The sequence below is a fragment of the Rhincodon typus genome, chromosome 9, assembly GCF_021869965.1.
Source record: "Rhincodon typus isolate 14 chromosome 9, sRhiTyp1.1, whole genome shotgun sequence".
Lineage (NCBI taxonomy): Eukaryota > Metazoa > Chordata > Chondrichthyes > Orectolobiformes > Rhincodontidae > Rhincodon > Rhincodon typus.
Genome location: NC_063340.1, coordinates 12647706 through 12659776, shown reverse-complemented (window position 1 = coordinate 12659776; position 12071 = coordinate 12647706). Strand labels below are relative to the sequence as shown.

The following is a 12071-nucleotide window of genomic DNA, read 5'->3' as shown; positions in this document are numbered from 1 at the left end:
AAGCATTGTAGTTCTTGGGATTTCAGTACACCCATTGCTCTGTGCAGGAAGGAATTCAAGGATTTTGACCAAGCAACAGTGAAGGTTTGTATTTCCAATTCAGGATGGTGTCTGACATGGAAGGGAACTTGCAGCTGGTCATGTTGCCATGCATCTGCTGCCTTTGTTCTTCCAGATGTTAGTGATTGTGAGTTTGGAAGGTGCTGCCTAAGGAGTCAATAGTTATGTACCTACAATGAGAATGCCACTGAATGTCATGGGTTGGATAGTTGGTGATTTAGATTCTCTTTTGTTTGAGGAGATGTTGCCTGGCAGTTGTGTGGCGTGAATATTGGTTCGAGTTTATCTCTGTTATGTACACGCCCAAAACACTGTAGCTGTTTCTTGACCCATTCACAAAGGTTTTCTCGTGTGCCTGCCTTCCTCAGAATTTAATCATTATTTGTATGCGTTTTCCAACTCATTCTCATCTTACGTCCCAGAAACTGCATATCTGTTGCCTTTATTTTCTATTGTATTGCTTCTATTCCAACTCTTGGATCCATATGGTCATGTGGCAATTTCGTACGCATTCCTGTTTGTCATAATAGATGTTTCCACTTCTCGATTCATGAGGATGTTAATCACATTCGCTATTTTCGCGTCTCGTGTATTGGTGCAGTTGCCCAGCGAACGAAGAAAGTTGCAAACAAGAAGCGAAACAATTGTTGCCACGAATTACCCGCGCGACATTTTTCACGACTGTGGTAACCTGCCAGACCTTAAATGAGAGAAAGAACTGCAGATGTTGGAGAAACCCATCAGGTCTGGCAGACTCTGCAGAGAAAGAGAAAGTAGAGTCTACACTTCAAGTCCGGCGACTGTTCTTAGTGGTCCTTTCAAAGTAGGGGCGGGGAGGAAGCTCATGAAGACAGTGACTTCCGGCCGGGGATAACCTCTGACCCCGGTGACGCAGCCAGAAAGTGGTCTACGCGAGGGACCGGCGGCGGAAGTGGTAGTGGGGTGGGGTCGGGTCCTTGCCCTCCCATTGGTTGGAGAGGGCGCGAGACGACCCGGAGGCCTTGGCGCGTGCGCGGTGCCCGGGTTTCGCTCAGCCGCGCGAGAGGCGGCCCTTTCACCCTCTCCCCTCCCCCACCCAACGCTCCCGGACCCGGGAGAGAGAGAAAGAAAAAAAAACATTCGGGAGAAGCAACAGTAACCGCGCTCACCCACCCAGCTAACTGATCCAAACCACAAGGATGGGTGTTCCGGCCTTCTTTCGCTGGCTGAGCCGCAAGTATCCGTCCATCGTGGTGAACTGCACGGAGGAGAAGGTGCGTGATGGCCAAGGCTGCGCGCTGGGCCTTGTGTGTGTATATATGAGACTAGGCCTGAAGCCAACCCGCTGTCTCCCCTCAAATCCTACCTTCCTTCCCACTGTTCCTGGCCGTCGCTATTGCCCCCGATTCCCCCAAGTGTACAGAGGGAGAGGGTAAATCTGAAAACCTCAAGGGTAAGGTTTGTGTTTCCCCTCACCGTGAAAGCGATTGAGTCAAGTGAGAATGCGAAAGCCAGTGTCTTTTCTTCTCTCTCTCGTGGGGGTCAGTTGGTGACTTTTTGCTAATTCAAATCTTCATATTGACACGCATCAACGTTGGTAAATCGTTTCCGACCCGTGGTTTTTAAACTGTCTGTAAAGGTGGGATTTGAGAGTCCAGGATTACTCCGAAATTTTCCAAGCATTGTGATCCTCTCTGTAGCAGACTGGCGTAACTCTCTCTTCTAGAATTACCTCTACTTTACGTAAAATAAACTTAGGTAAGAGTGAGATTCTTTATTAGTCAGGGGATCAAGGATTAATGGGAGAAGGCAGCAGAATGGAGTTGAGAAACTTATCAGCCATGATCGAATGGCAGAGCAGACTCCATGCGCTAAAAGGCCTAATTCTGCTCCTATATTTTATGGTCTTTATATTTTGTTTGCAGCAGAAGCAAAAGGGCTCGTAGGCTGCTGGTAGTTTGAAGTGCAAATGCTGACAGCAGCCTGTCTACAAGGAGGGGTAGAGAAGCAGTTAACAGGTCCAGTCAGTCAAAGGGGAAAGTGAGCAGGTTTTGAACAAGGACGGAAGTATGGAAAAGGGATAAGGAAAAGAACAAAAGGGGAGTTCTGTGACTGAGTCAAAATCAGGAGAGATTTAATGATAAAAGGAATGATGAAGGTGGAATGAGATAATAATGGGATACATGAAGAATCAAAAGATTCGTCTAGCAGGAGTGTAAATAGGAATAGAAGAATCATCAGTTGTTACTGAAAAATAATACTGACTGAGATTATGATCTGAAATTGTGGAACTCGGTGTTCAGTTTAGAAGGCACAGTGCTGCTTAATTGGAACGTGGGACCTGTTTCTCTGATTGTAAGATCTGGACTTGTATTCCAGAGGCCCAGGCTAACTAATGATTTGTTGACATCACATCCAACAGTTGATGGAATTTAAATTTAATTAAAGTTTATGAATTAAGCTTTCATCGACAGTTGTAAAAACTGATCTCATTCAGGAAGGAACTCTGCTATTCATAGAGAGTTAGGTGTACATGTGATTCCAGACCCACAGTTATAAGTTGACTCTTAACTGCCTCTGAAATGGCTCAGCTCGTCTAAGTTCAAAGGTAAATAGAAATGATCAACAAATGCTGGTTTGTCATGTTGACGTGCCACGAAAAAGAACAAAGAAAAATATCAGTGGTCACAATATAACTCAGAAGGGTGCCATTCAGCTGCCATATTAATGCCAACTCTTTGGAAGAGCAGCCTAATAGGTGCCAGTCCCCTATTTATACCTGATAACCTTGCAGCCTTCTTCCCTTCAGGGGCTTATCCAGTTCCTTTTGAAAGCTACAGTTGAATCGCCTATCAATGATAGGGGAGGCGATGGCCTAATGGTGTTATTGCTGGACTGTTAATCCAGAGACCACATAATATTCTGGGACCTGGATTGAATCCTGCCACAGCAGATGGTGGAATTTGAATTCAATAAAATATCTGGAATTAAAAATCTAGTGATGACTGTGAATCCATTGTCGACTGTTGTAAAAACCCATCTGGTTCACTAATGTCCTTTAGGGAAAGAAACTGCCATCCTTACCTGGTCTGGCCTACCTGTGACTCGAGACCCACAGTAACGTGATTGACTCTGAACTCCCCTCTGGGCAATTAGGGATGGGCAATAAATGCTGCCTAGCCATCCCGTCAATGAATAAAAGAAACCTGGATTCTGGATTCTGGATGCCTTTTTGACCGTTTTCTCAATATCCCCTGTCTTTTTCAACAATCTGTACCCATTTACCCCAGGGAGTTTCTGTTCTTGCATTCCCTTTAGGATCGTACCCTATAGTTCACTGCTGGTGTCTTCCTCAGTCAAATGTGTCACTTCAAGCTTCTTTGCATTAAATTTCATCTGTCACGTGTACTTCAGTTCCAGCAGCCTATGTTGCCCTAAAGTCTCAGTTCACAGTTCTTCAATGTTTTGTCATCTGCACATCATTACATGCACAGAGTATAAGTAATTAATGTAGATCGAGATAATCAGTAGTCTGTCTCATGACTCTTGTGGGACCACGCTATACGTGTGCTTTGTTTCCAATCGACGCTCTGAATTTTTATCCATGCTCTCATTGTCCCTTTTATTCATAGGCTTCAACTTTGCTGCAAGCCCATTGTTTGACACTTCTTTCAAATGCCTTTGAATATCCATGCATATCACATCAACTGCACTACCCTCGCCAACCATTATGTCATCAAAACTTGATAAAATCAAACATGGTTCATCTTTAAGGGGTCCATGCTGACTTTCTTTAATGAATCCACACCTTATCCAAGTGACGTAATCTGCATTTGGTCTACACAGTATAAAGGAGACTTTATCATGAGAATGAATATAATATACAAGATTGAAAGCAATTCAAATAGATTGCTTTCCTTGGAAAAGAGTATTTACTTTATAAAGTCATACAGCATGGAAACAGACCCTTCGGTCCAACCCGTCCATGCCGAACATAATCCCAAATTAAGCTAGTCCCACCTGCCTGCTCCTGGCCCGTATCCCTCAAAACCTTTCCTGTTCATGTACTTATCAATGTGTCTTTTAAACATTGTAATTGTGTCCACATTCACTATTTCAGTTCATTCCACACACGAACCATCCACTGTGTAAAAAGATTGCCCCTCATGTCTTTTTTAAATTTCTCTCCTCTCTCCTTAAAAATGTGCTCCCTAGTCTTGAAATCTCCTATCCCAGGGAAAAGGCACCTACCATTAACTGTATCTATACTCCTGATTTTATAAGCTCAACCTCCTACTCTCCAGTGAAGAAAATCCTAGCCTATCCAGCATTTCTTTATAACCCAAACCTTCTCTACCCAGCATCATCCTGGTAAATCTCTTCTGAACCCTCTTCAGTTTAATAATATCCTTCCCATAACTGGGTGATCAGAACTGGACATGGTACTCTTGGAGAGGCTTCCCCAGTGTCCTGTACAACCTCAACGTGATTTCCCAACTCCCATACTCAGAGATCTGAGCAATGAAGGCAAGCGTGCTAAATGCCATTTTAACCAACCTGTCTATATGTGATGCAAACTTTAAAGAATTATATACCTGAACTCCTAGGTCCCTCTGTTCTCCAACACTACCCAAGGCCCTACCATTAATTGTACAAGTCCTGCCCTGTTTGTTATACCAAAATGCAATATTGTGTTAATCCAGATTGAACTCCAGCTGCCATTTTACAGCCCATTAACACATTTGATCAAGATCCCTTTGTAATCTTAGAAAACTTTCTTCATTGTCTACTGTGCCACCAATTTGGTGTCATCTGCAAATTTACTGACCATACCTTCTATATTCTTATCCAAATCATTTATGTCAAAAAGAAACAAAAGAGCACCTAGCTCCAACACTGCTGGTGACAGGCCTCCAGTCCAAAAACCAACCCTCCACCACCATTCTTGTCTCCTGCCGTTAAGCCAATTATGTATCCAACTAGCAAGCTCCCCCTGAATCCCATCTGACCTAACTTTGCTAATTAGTCCACCATGACCTGTCAAAGGCTTTACTAAAGTTCAAGTAAAGCACGTCAACTCCTCTGCACATATCCTAATATACACATTTTGGTAATTTCCTCAAAAAAACTCAGTCAAGTTTGTGAGACACGATTTTCCTTGCATGAAACCAAGCTGACTGTACCTAATCAGTTTGTGCCTCTAAATGTTTATATAGCATATCTTTTAAAATTTTACCAACAATTTACCCACAACTGAAGTCAGACTTACAGGTCTTTAGTTCCCCAGTTTCTCCTTACAACCCTTCTTAAAGAAATGTACAACATTAGCCATCGTCCAGTCATCAGGCACATCATCAGTAGTTATAGATGATGCAAATATTTCTGCAAGGGGTCTTGCAATTTTCTCCCTTATTTCCAAGAGCATTCAGGGATACATTAAATTAGGTCCTGGAAATGTATCCACCTTCATATTCTCGAAGACCTCCAGAACTTCCTCTTCTGTAATGTGAACTGTTTTCTAAAACATCAGTATTTATTTCCCTGCATTCCCTAGCCTCCATTTATTTCTCCACAGTAAAAACTGATGTGAAATATTCATTTAGTATCTCTCCCATGTGTTCTTTGATGGTAAGAGGGCCGGAGGTGTTTTTTTATTTTAAAAAGCAGGCTTTTTGTTTCCTGCACTTGCATGGGAAGTGGTATTGGAGGAGTGGACCACAGTTCTGCAACATGCTAAAAGGTCTGATGGAATATTGGAGTATGATTGATGGTGACATCATGTAGGTGTAATAAATGTTCAGAGAGGCTTGAAACAGCAATGGAACTTCATTGTGATTCTGGGAAGCAATAAACTTCACGTACTCTGTTTTCTAGGATCCAATCCTTACCATTATCATTTAAAACCAGTGACCCCACTACCGAACGTTGAGCCATTATTTCCAAGCCTGGCACTGACTATATCTTCTGGAGATCTTCAGTCAACAGCTTTCCATGTTATAATGTACTAATTGCATCTTTCTGTCCCCTTTTTGAATTCCAAACTTACTGTAACCCTGGTACGTTCTTCAGTCACCTCTAATAATGACATCTCCTCTTAAACAAGTGCAGGAAATGACCTTTTTCTGATGAAGGGTCGAGGCCCGAAACGTCAGCCTCTCTGCTCCTATGATGCTGCTTGGCCTGCTGTGTTCATCCAGCCCTGCACCTTGTTGTCGCAGGAAATGACATCTCCTTTAAATTGGGGAAACCAGTTGCAAATTGGGCTTTGTGGTAAGACCCCATTCAGTCCTTGTTTAGCCTTGAGTTTTCAGTTGCTTGGCATTTTGATTCTCTGCCTGAGTCTGAACTCTCTCTACTTCCCACTTTGTTTGGTGAAGCTCAGTGAACAGCTGAGGAGCTTTATCTTTTGAATAGTTACTTTATAGCTGTATGGGCTCAAAGCTGAGATTTGTCTTTCAGTTGCCAGCTGTTGATTACAATTACTATTAAACCCACTAGACCGGGACTTCCCAAACTGTGGGTTATGACCCAGACTGAACCTTGGACCCCTGAGCTCCAGGACAGCAATGGCTGTCGTTAAGGCCAGACTGAATGCTGGTTGTGAGGCCTTTTTAAATACTTGTTTCATTTCTAATGGTGGGCTTGGCCGCTCGGCTTTTTGTGGCTCAGTTGCTGCTGCAGCAAGAAAAGCCTGTGCCTAGCAGTTTAAAACTTTCCTACCACACTGAATGTCTTCCTCCTCCACTGCTTAGGAGCTGAAATCCCACTTTCTCACCTGTTAGGAACTTGACCCCCTTCCCCTGCTTCGGAAATATGTGCCCTGACCGCCTTCCAATTCCTTGGTATTGCAAGATGGGGCATTGAATTGGGGTCACATCAGAAAAACATTTGGGAAGCACCGCTTCATTTTTTCATCTTTCTTACATTACCTCAGCTTCCTGGCTCTTGCTTAAAACTCATGACATCTCCAAAATTTGCGAGTTGAAATGAAATATAATCAATCCGAATTATTGCTTTCTGACCTGTTTAGTGTTTCCTGCATTTTCTGTTTATTTGAGTTATTTACTGTTATATTAAGGATCAATCTGGTCATGGTGCTCCCCATTTTACTGCAAAGGTCTGTGCATTCATGTTAGAATCGTGAAGGATTTTTATTTAATTAAAAGATAGTTTAACTATGCTGGCATCTGGAAAATTGGCATCGGTTTAGGTACAACTGGTAGGCAGTGAATCACTCTTCAGTATATAACTTGGATGGGTTTGTCAGGACTTAGCACTTTGCATCTGCCATCCTGATTACTAACACAAATGAGACATGAATAACAAGCACAGAAAGAGGTTGAGAAATTTCTTTTCATGGCAAACTATTGGGGCAGGGCATACGTTGCCATGGAAAATGATCAAGACAGAATCCTTTGCACCTTTTGTAGTGTTGGACTATTTTAGGTCGTGTCAACATTGGACATAGCATCTTGTGTATGGGAGATTCAGGCAATTATACATGCAACACTTACTGGGAGTTTTATTTGGTTTAACTGCCTAGTTGATTTGGAGTATGAAGTTCAAATGTGACCTGAGTGCAGTTTGAATTTAAGTTTGTATATGATATAGATATTTTATTGATATAACTCTGATTTGGTTATCAGTGTTACTACTAACTGAGAATGTTACTTTTTGAATTACTGTAGCCAGTGTTCCTCTGTGTTATTTAGCAACAGACAAGATTGTGCTGAGATTGTGCCCCAAATCAGTCCCATTCATCCGCCATGTGTGCAGCCACATAAAAATGTCTATAGACCCCGAGCACTCAAGCCAATTGTCCGTGTGCTGCTGATAAATTTTAGATGAAGTGTTTGTAATTTTGATTTCATAAGTGTTGAAGAACTTCAAAATTATCTTGTGCAATAAGCATTTTAAAAAGTGATAAGCCTGCATTACCTTGCGGGGATGGCTTGAAGCCAACGTCATTAAGAAAATAGCCTTGTACTTATCATTTTCTTTGTGAACCAATGCTCATAAGTTTAGGGAAAATGATTTTGTAAATAAAGATTAATAAGTAATAAGAAATAAGAAGGGGGTGATCAGTTTGATGGGATTGTGCTATAGGTCCCCCAATAGTCAGTGGAAAATTGAGGAACAAATGGGCAGGGAGATCATAGATAAGTTTAAGAATAATAAGGTTGTAATGGTAGGGGATTTTAATTTTCCAAACATAGACTGGGCCTGCCATGGTGTTAAGGGCTTGGATGGGGAGGAATTTAAGTGTGCATAAGAAAACTTTCTCATTCAATGTACAGATAGACCTACGTAGAAAGGGGCAAAATGCAACCTCCTCTTGGAAAATAAGGCAGGACAAGTGATTGAGGTGTTAGCTGGGGAGCACGTTGAGACCAGTTCTCATAGTTCTATTAGTTCGAAAATAATTGTAGGAAAGAACAGGCCTGGTCCACAAGTTAAAGTTGTACACTGGGGCAAGGCCAATTTTGATAGTATTAGACTGGAACTTTCAAATGTTGATTGGGGGAGGCAGTTTGCAGGTAAAAGAGCATCTGGTAATGGCGGACTTTCAGAGGCGAGATACCAAGAGCTCAGGGACAGCATGTTCCTGTTAGTGTGAGGGGCAAGGCTGGCAGGAGTGAGGAACACTGGATGACGAGAGATATTGAGGGTCTCGTCAAGAAAAAGGAGGAGGAATATGTCAGATATAGATAGCTGGGGTCAAGTGAATCCCTTGAGGAATGGAGGGGGTGTGGGAGTATACTTAAGAGGGAAATCAGGAGGGCAAAAAGGGGACATGATAGCCTTTGGCAGATAAGGGTAAGGAAAATCTGAAGAAATTTTACAAGCATACTAAGGGAAAAAGAGTAACTAGGGATATACTAGGGCCATCTATGTGTAGAATCACAGGGGATGGGTGAGATCCTAAACAAATATTTCATGTCAATTTTTTCTGTGGGGTAAGAAATAGAGGCTAGGGAACACAGGGAAATAAATACTGAGGTCTTGAAAAGACTCCACATTACAGAAGAGGAGGTGCTGAAGGTCTTAAAATGCATAAAGGTAGATAAATCCCCAGGACCTGGTCAAATGTATCTCAGGTCATTTTGGGAAGCTAGCGAAGAAATTGCGAGGCCTGTAGTAGAGATATTTGTATCATCAGTAGCCACGGGGGAGGTGCCGTAAGACTGGAGGGTGGCAAATGTTGTGCCATTATTTAAGAAAGGCTGTAAGGAAAAGCCAGAGAACTACAGACCTGTGACCCTGACATCAGTGGTGGGCAGGTTGTTGGGGGAGATTTTGAGAGACACGATCTACCTGCATGTGGAAAGGCCAGGACTGATTTTTGGGTAGTCAGCATGGCTTTGTGCATGGGAAATTGTGTCTCTCAAACTGACTGAGTTTTTTGAAGAGGAAAATAATGAAGGTAGAGCAGAAGACATTGTGTCCATGGACAAGGCCTTCGCACGGTAAGCTGGTTAGTAAGATTAGATCACATGGGATCCAGGTAGAGCTGGGCTATTGGATACAGAATTGGCTTGATGGTAGAAGAGGATGGTGGTAGAGGTTCATTGTTCGGACTGGAGGCCTATGACCAATGTTGTGCCGTAAGAATCTGTGCAGGATCCACTGGTATTCATTTATGTAAATGATTTGGATGAGATTGTAGGAGGCATGGTTAGTAAGTTTGCCAATGACACCAAAATTGGTGGTATAGTGGACAGTGAAGAAGGTTATCTAAGAGTACAATGGCATCTTGATTAACTGAGTGGTCCGAAGAATGGCAGATGGAGTGTAATTTAGATAAGTGTGAGGTTTTGCATTTTGGTAAGATTTGGAATTGTACAATTAATGGTAGGTCCCTGGGGAGTGTTGTTGGAACAGAGAGACCTGGAGGTGCAGGTAAGCAGTTCCTTGAAAGTGCCATCACAGGTAGGGTGTTGAAGAAGGCGTTTGGCATGCTTGCCTTCATAGGTCAGAACTTTGAGTACAGGACTTGCGATGTCATGTTACGGCTGTACAGGACATTGGTAAGGCCGCATTTGGAGTGCCGCATACAATTCTGGTTTTCCTGCTGAAGAAAGGATGTTATTAAACTGGAAGTGATGCAAAAAATATTTGCAAGGATGTTACTGGGACTGGAGGATTTGAGTTATAAGGAAAGGCTGGGACTTTTTTCCCTGGAGCACAGGAGGCTGAGGGGTGACCTTCATAGAGGTTTATAAAATCATGAGGGGCATAGATAAGGTGAATAGCCAAGGTCTTTTCCCCAGGGTAGGTTAGCCCAGAACCAAAGGGCATAGGTTTAAGGTGATGAGAAGATTTAAAAGGACCTGAGGGGCAATTTTTTTCACACAGAGGGTGGTGCATATTTGGAACAAGCTGCCAGAGGAAGTGATGGAAGTGAGTACAGTTGCAACATTTAAAAGACATTTGGACAGATACATGAATAGGCAAGATTTAGAGGGATGTGGGCCAAACAGAGGCAAATAGGACTCGTTCAGTTTAGGAAATCTGGTTGGCGTGGATGAGTTGGGCTGAAGGGTCTGTTTCCGTGCTGTATGATTCTGAATCGGTCACTCTGATTATACCTCTTCTTACGCGAATGTATCAATGCAGGTCTTGAATCAGAATTCTGTTTTAATTTTAATGTTAGAGAGTTGTGGAACAGTTTGCCACTATCTGTAATGTCAAAAAATTTTATATTTTTCACACTATGAAGAAATATAATAAATCTAAGTGAATAATTACTTCTCAAATCAGCATCATGAAAACAAATGATTCGATTATTTGTTACATGGCTGTTTTGAGACTTTTGTACACTAATTGCCTGCCTCATTTCCTACAGCGCAATAGTAGAGATCATGAAAAGTGATACATAAATGCAAGTTCTTTGAGACCACCACTTGTTTTATGAATGCGGAGCAATTGCACAGCTTGGATTTAAAAGGACTTGTTACTCTCATTTTAGTTTGCATTGTATTGACCTCTTCCTTAAAAGCCAAGGTTTTGTACTTGTGAACAGCATTCTTGGAAATATACTAACCCTCTTCGAGTAAAAGAATGAGAATCTTTTCTCAGCATACCAAATTATTAATGGTCCTGACAAAATAGATGCTTGCTTCAGATTGGAGTTGAGAATTCAAGGTTACAGTATCAGAATAAGTGATGACTATAAATGGTTGAGATTGGCCATTTTGGACTGAAACAAAATATATTTCTCACTGAGAGGATTGCGAACCTTTTCGATTATGTACTGGAGGAAACTATGGATGCTCAGTTGTTGAGTACATTCAGGTGAGATCTCATCAGACTTTGGTTACTAAGGGAATTGGAGGATATGGAAATAGTACATAAAGCTGTAACTGAGGTAGTGCAGGTCTAATTTTTAGGTTTTACTTGTTCTGGACTTGACCAGAAGAAATAGTTTATGTCTATCCACCTTATTTAATGTTTCAAAACATTTCTATTCGGAATTATCTTGTATTCTAGGGAATATAGGTGAAAGTCTAATCTATGCAATTTCTTCTTACAGTCAATTTTGTTGGCCACAGTCTCATTCTGGTAAATATGTGCTATATCCCTTCCTCCCAATCTCTGGTAAAAAATGCCAGGAAATCTTTCCTGATATCCATGTGCCAAGCTCAAGTGATATGCAAGTACTTGGTGGATATAGTCTGCACATTTGCTGTCTTTGCACCAAGGTTGTGATACATTGCCTGTGTGGTTAAAACCATACTTTGTAGGCAGTTTATTTCCTATTTAGTTTTTTAGGAATAACTAAGAGGATCAGTTGTAAGAACTTTACTTATTTATTTTTTATTTTCGACCCTATGCAGGCTAAAGAAGTCAATGGAGTTAAAGTTCCTGTGGACAGCAGCAAACCTAATCCAAATGAAGTGGAGTTTGATAATCTGTACTTGGACATGAATGGCATTATTCATCCATGCACACATCCAGAAAACAAGTAATATTTCTCTTAAAATAACTCTTCGTTCTTTTGTCAACTAGGGCAAAATTCTGATTCAATTTTG

General features: G+C 41.8%; 1 protein-coding gene across 1 annotated transcript in view; it reads left to right on the top strand.

Annotated features, from left to right (window-relative positions):
- The first annotated feature begins 1062 nt into the window (after window positions 1-1062).
- xrn2 (5'-3' exoribonuclease 2) overlaps window positions 1063-12071 on the top strand; it is a 39597-nt gene continuing 28588 nt past the window's right edge. The window contains exons 1-2 of the mRNA XM_048601002.1: window positions 1063-1313; window positions 11877-12004. Coding sequence (XP_048456959.1) covers window positions 1239-1313; window positions 11877-12004 — 203 coding nt within the window. The 5' untranslated portion in view covers window positions 1063-1238. The remainder of the gene's footprint in view (window positions 1314-11876; window positions 12005-12071) is intronic.